The sequence below is a fragment of the Lepisma saccharinum genome, chromosome 20, assembly GCF_977018435.1.
Source record: "Lepisma saccharinum chromosome 20, izLepSacc3.1, whole genome shotgun sequence".
Lineage (NCBI taxonomy): Eukaryota > Metazoa > Arthropoda > Insecta > Zygentoma > Lepismatidae > Lepisma > Lepisma saccharinum.
The window spans coordinates 275,531-281,530 of NC_139248.1; the positions used below are offsets into that span (position 1 = coordinate 275,531).

Below are 6,000 nucleotides of genomic sequence, written 5' to 3' on the forward strand. Positions count from 1 at the left end.
TCCACATTCTTTGGGGCTTTCATCCCACAAACGATCCCAAAATCTCTTGTTATTTTTCCAATTTTTTTCGGATAGCCAACTAGACGGGGCTAATTAGAGGGTACAGTCAGTCAAAGAGTCCAAATGTTACACACACTTGCATTGAATTAAAGTCCACTTTATGTAAAGATAGGTTAATCGGGACTGGGCCTAAAGCGGGATCTGAACCACCATGCAATGCATACATGTGCAGGTGAAGGAAAGCATAAAATACTAAAGCAACAAAACTCAATAATTGTAACAAAATTTATGATGCTAAGGGAGATTTTACATCAAAACCAACAATGGATACATCGCATGTAACTGGAAGATAAACCAACGAAGTAAATTTGAACCTTAGTGAGGGTAATTACCACTATTTATCAGCAAAAAGGCACCTTACGGAAAGACCACAGCTTTTCATTGACACGGCATTCCATAGACTATTGCTAATATTAGGCTCAAAGGGATATTGTGCTTACGACCAGCAGCAGCATTATATGTTGAAAGCATTTATGGAAATGCAGATTACAATAGTAGTAATCTGCCTAGATTCAGAAGTATGAAGTTAAGCCAATGGATATTATTAAAGCAACACAAAAATTAAACAATTCAAAATCTGAGGATTTCTATGGTTTATCAAACTTTGTTATAAAAAGAATTATTGATGTTATGCAGTACCCAATTACTACTCTTATTAAATTCATCTACCACAAAAGCAAATGAAAGCATTGTTGCAACAGTACTGGATGCTTTTGAATCTAACTTTCCGTGAGTACAACGCTTATTGATTTAAGTAAGGCTTTTGATTCAGTTTCACACCAAATGCTGATAAAAAAGGTACGCTCTTATGGTATCCTAGAAGCTGAACTCTCTCTCATAAAATCGTATCTATCAAATAGACAGCAGAGGGTCAGCATAAACAGTAAAGAATCAGATCTCCTAAATATTGAAAGTGGAGTTCCCCAAGGTTCTGTTCTTGGTCCTTTCCTTTTTAACATTTATGTAAATGATCTACCCAGCTTCATACCTCATAAAACAGTTTTGTATGCAGACGATACTACTTTCCTCACAATTGGTAATAATAAATTCATACTTGAAGAACTGGACAAAGAAGTAGAAGAGAAGTCCACTTTCTGGTTTGAAACTAATCAATTGTCTATTAATAAAAACAAAACAGAGAAAATAATATTCACCCTAAATAACGACATTGAATGTACCTCAGTAAAACTTCTTGGTCTATATGTAGATTCAAAATTATTGTGGGATGTGCAAACAAACAAATTATGCTGCAAACTGGCCATCTTCTTATTAAATAAACTTAGATCCTGCGTACGTGACAATTTATTGGTACAATCTTATTATGCATTTCTTCATAGCCACTTAACATATGGGTAACTCATCAAATGCTGGCAATGTATTCATTTGGCAGAAAAAAAGCAGTAAGAAATATGGCTGGAATATTCAACCAATCTGTTTCATGCAAACCTCTTTTCAAACAATATAAAATAATGACTGTTCCATGCCTATACATAATTTAACTGCCTAATGTTTATCAAATAAAATATTCATAAATTCAACATAAGACACTCTATACACAGACACAACACAAGATTCAGTTATAAGTTGGACACACCATCAACCAGGCTAAGCAAAGTACAAAATAATTACAACCAGCTGCCACTGTGCACCTCTTGAAAAATTTTGAAGGGTGCTACAAGACTGGCTAAGAGAAAAGGTTTTCTACTCAATAGATGATTTAAATTTCTAGAACTCTTAATACATGTAATACTGTCCTCTTCATACTCATCCTATATATTTTATTATTTATGTAGGCTTGTTCAAGTTATTCTGGTAGAGAGTTTTATATTTAGATATATATGCTATTCTTGTATCATGACTTATATTTCTATGTTTATACTATTCTTGTTTTATGTCATATTTTATGGGTAACACTTCGATTTAGTGAAAACGGATTTCTTCATTTTTACACAAGAAACTACTTACCGAAATCAGTTTCTACAGCATTATCAAAGTTCGACAATGTATTTTCATTGTGTAATCTCTTTTAGCGCGAATTCATATTTGTTTCTAGTAAAATGAATTTTTAACTATGTTTGCCTAACCTAACGGAACCTAACCTAACCTATGCGTGAATGGTTTGTGGGGCTATCCGCTATTATTTTCGTGAAAAAAGCATAATTCCACCCTAAAGAATGTTTTACAATGCAGAATACATTAAGTAGAAATGTTAAAAAGGACGAAATAAATTAGTTATAGGTGTTTTCACGAGATCGAAGTGGTACCTTTGTATGTTTATACTATTCTTGTATTATGTTTTATATTTGTACCAATGAAGACATCTATTGCATTATTGTAATGCTTAATGATGAATAAACATATTGATATTCTAATGCTAAAAGCCCTAAACCAGACCTCACCACAAAAAAACATTTAGAGACATGATTTGATTTGAATACAAAGAGCCCTAACCTGCCTTGCCTAACCTAACTATGAAATCCCTATGCACCACACACAACGGACCTAGATGGCAGCAGCAATACATAACCAAGACGACAGTAAACGAACGGCTGATTGTAAGATAAGAATCATTTAGTAAGTATACGGAAGTGGACACACATTTTCGAGCAAACATGCATTAAGTAATCACTAAAACTCAGTGTGTTAACAAACATAAAGAGAAATTGAACCATGAAAAAAAATGCCTGAGTACCATGATGAAATCTGAATTAAACAAGGTAAATTTCTTATCTCCGGAAAATGGCTGAAAATTGCTACTTGATTTAATTTCGAGTCATTATTTGTCTTCCTTGTTCCGCTTGGGTAACAGAATATGGCATGCTTGTGTTTTGTCGATTTGGAGTGGGTATGCAGTGTTTCACCCTTCTTAACCAAAAAATACCTGCTTTCATGTTCATTATGTCATCACAAACCATTGACGGATAGCCTCAAAAACCATTCACGATAGCCCCAAAAACCATTCACGATAGCACCGAAAATCATTCGCAATAACCCCACGGACCATTTCCGGCAAGGTTAGGTTAGGTAAGCATAGTTAAAAAAATATTCTCGTACCAAAAAGGCACGTTTGGAAACACTGGCGAGATCGTGTGACTTTCGATGCTCCTGCCATCTGCAGGTACATAATGGAAACAATGACAAAATAAGAAAATGCAAGTTCCTTACATAAAAAGTGATTATTTCTTGTTCTGCAGCATTCTATGGTGAAGTTTTCAGTTTCCGCGAAAGAAAATACCTCGAAGAACTTCGACAATGCTACAGAAACTGATTTCAGTAAGTAGTTTCAGAGCGATTTTACAATACCGGGAATTTCTCCATTTTGTTTGAAATTCGGCATACTCACTAAATTAGGGCTCCTAATCACGAATCTGAAGTTAAAATTTGGCGCTCACGTGTCAAACTTGCAAAATAAGAGGGTCAGTCATCGCATCCGACAATGAACAATTGCTCATTATTTATCGCAAGATTTTCAGTTTCGAATACTTAAAGAACGAAATATATATATTCCTGATATTACTACGACCCTAAAATTTAACTATGTTCCCTAACCTAACCTGGCCTAACCTAACCACGTGCCAATGGTTCGTGGGGCTAGCGCCAATGGTCCGTGGGGCTAGCCGTAATTCAGGAATTTCTATACGTGAGCGCCAAATTTTAAGTGCAGATTCGTGATTAGGAGACCCAAATTAGTAAGTATCCGAAATTTCAAACAAATTGGAGAAATTCCCTGTATTATTAAATTATACCGTAGTTTCTCCTGTAAATTTTGAAGAAATCCGTTCGGGCTATATCGCATATTTACCGAAATTTACCTTAAACAATCGGAACTTGGGCAGTTTCGTTCTCAAATGACATGCATCACTTCAGTGTGAAATGTATCTAACCTGATTCGCTTAAGACTCTCCCATAAGCATTTAAGAGTACTGAAAATTGTTGGTACTTCTATTATGTTAGGAATGTAATAGGAGAAACTTGCCGAGGTGCATAAAATGAGTGAACGATATAATTTTTATGTCATTTTGAAACTGTTTCATGCTAGAAGGAATTAAGGTACTATTATCGTATGGGTGAAACACCTACGAATCATATATTTCAGACTTCTTTACATTGCTAACGCGTTGCGGAACATTTCTTAAGGCGAAATAATGCATTTCTAACTAAGATAATGTTTATTTTCTCTATTTACGAGTACTTACTGTTACTTGTTGTTTCGAATCTGTAACACATTATGGCCGCGATAGCATACTGGTTTAGGGGGCGTTCTGAGTGTGTTTTGTCGATTTATGCAGTGGTGCAACCTCGTTCACCGGAAAATATCTACTTTCGTGCCCCTATTTGAAATTATGCTAATACGTCGCATTTACGTGTAGAACTTGTAAAATAACCATGCGATTTACCACGTTCATTGTCCATACACAGCAATTCGGAACCATCTTTCTTTCGCAATTTGTTAATGGTCTTCCTTTACGCACAACTCTCTTGCAACCTTGAATATTGACGTCAGACGAGGAATGCCTATGTGGTTAGGTTAGGCCTGTTAGGTTAGGTTCCATTAGCATACATACAAAGAAAAAATAATATTTTCGCTAAGAGACGCGTTACCTTTGTATTGCCTAACATGAAAAAGGTCTCTCCTGTGACGTCAGAACACAATGTTGCTAGAGTGTTGTGCGATAAGTGACACCTATTCGGGTCGGAACCATCTTTCTTTCGAAATTGGTTAATGCTCTTCCTTTACGCACAACCATCTTGCAACCTTGAATATTGACGTCAGACGAGGAATGCCTACGTGGTTAGGTTAGGCCGGTTGGGTTAGGTTCCATTAGCATAGATACAAAGAAAAATTATTATTTTCGCTAAGAGACGCGTTAGCTTGTATTGCTTAACATGAAAAAGATCTTTCCTGTTACGTCAGAACACAATGTTGCTACAGTGTTGTGCGATAAGTGACACCCATTCGGGTCGGAACCATCTTTCTTTCGTAATTCGTTAATTCTCTTCCTTGCAACCTTGAATATTGACGTCAGACGAGGAATGCCTACGTGGTTAGGTTAGGCCTGTTAGGTTAGGTTCCATTAGCATAAATACAAAGAAAAATTGTAAAAACAGCTCTCTCCTGTGACGTCGGAACACAATGTTGTGCGAAAAGTGACACCCATTCGGGAAAAATGGCTTGTTCCGAACTCGACAGGTGGTTCTAGTGAAAACACGGCGAGGTTGAAACACTGGCTACGGGGTTGCATCGTCTTAACACATGGAACATTGCACTCTCATGCAAAAAGCAAATGGCGTGAGCAGAAACAGCGTGTCGGACAGAGATTTTCGCAGAAAACAACACGCATTCACATTAAAATGGATCAAATCTACATTCAGGAACTTCCAAAACGCTCAAGAAAATGATTTCCGTAAGTACTTTCTCCTGTAAATTTGAAGGAATCCGTTTTACCCATACGATAATGTTACCGGAATTAAAACTTACCAAAAACAGATCGTAACGATTTATCCATCAAATTTTGGTCACTCATTTTGGTGTAAACCTTTTTCTTATTTTACGGACAAACGAAATAACGTTTAGTTTCACAGATTATACACTACGTTGCACAGATTAGCTACGTTGTTTACATCAAATCTGCCAGTATTGCTTGGCAGTGTTGACACAACCAGAAAGTGCGAAATTTCCCTATTTCGCCTAAATTCCTCGGAAGCGCACCCTGGGTTGTGTTCGGATTGTCTTCAAATTAGAATATTTTGTAGGTATTTCCTTTGGACAATCCAAGACAAGAATCAACAATTTTAATTATTGCTTTTTTTATTTGCTTTACAAGTATCAAGCTCAAACATCGATATCCCATCCTGTATATAGGGGTGTGCGAGATCGCAACAAGTCGCTACCGAGAACGGGGGAAAAAAATTCCCATCAGGATCCCGACTTTGGGAAAT

At 36.5% G+C, this 6,000-nt stretch overlaps 1 protein-coding gene across 3 annotated transcripts in view; it reads right to left on the minus strand.

Moving 5' to 3' along the window:
- The window catches only part of CstF64 (cleavage stimulation factor subunit 2 CstF64), a 32,564-nt gene extending 26,887 nt beyond the window's left edge, over positions 1-5,677 (minus strand). For all 3 annotated transcript variants that reach the window (XM_083141923.1, XM_083141921.1, XM_083141922.1), the window contains exon 1: positions 5,540-5,677. In XM_083141923.1, the coding sequence (XP_082998049.1) occupies positions 5,540-5,585 (46 nt within the window). In that variant the 5' untranslated portion in view covers positions 5,586-5,677. The remainder of the gene's footprint in view (positions 1-5,539) is intronic.
- Between the last annotated feature and the right edge of the window lie 323 nt (positions 5,678-6,000).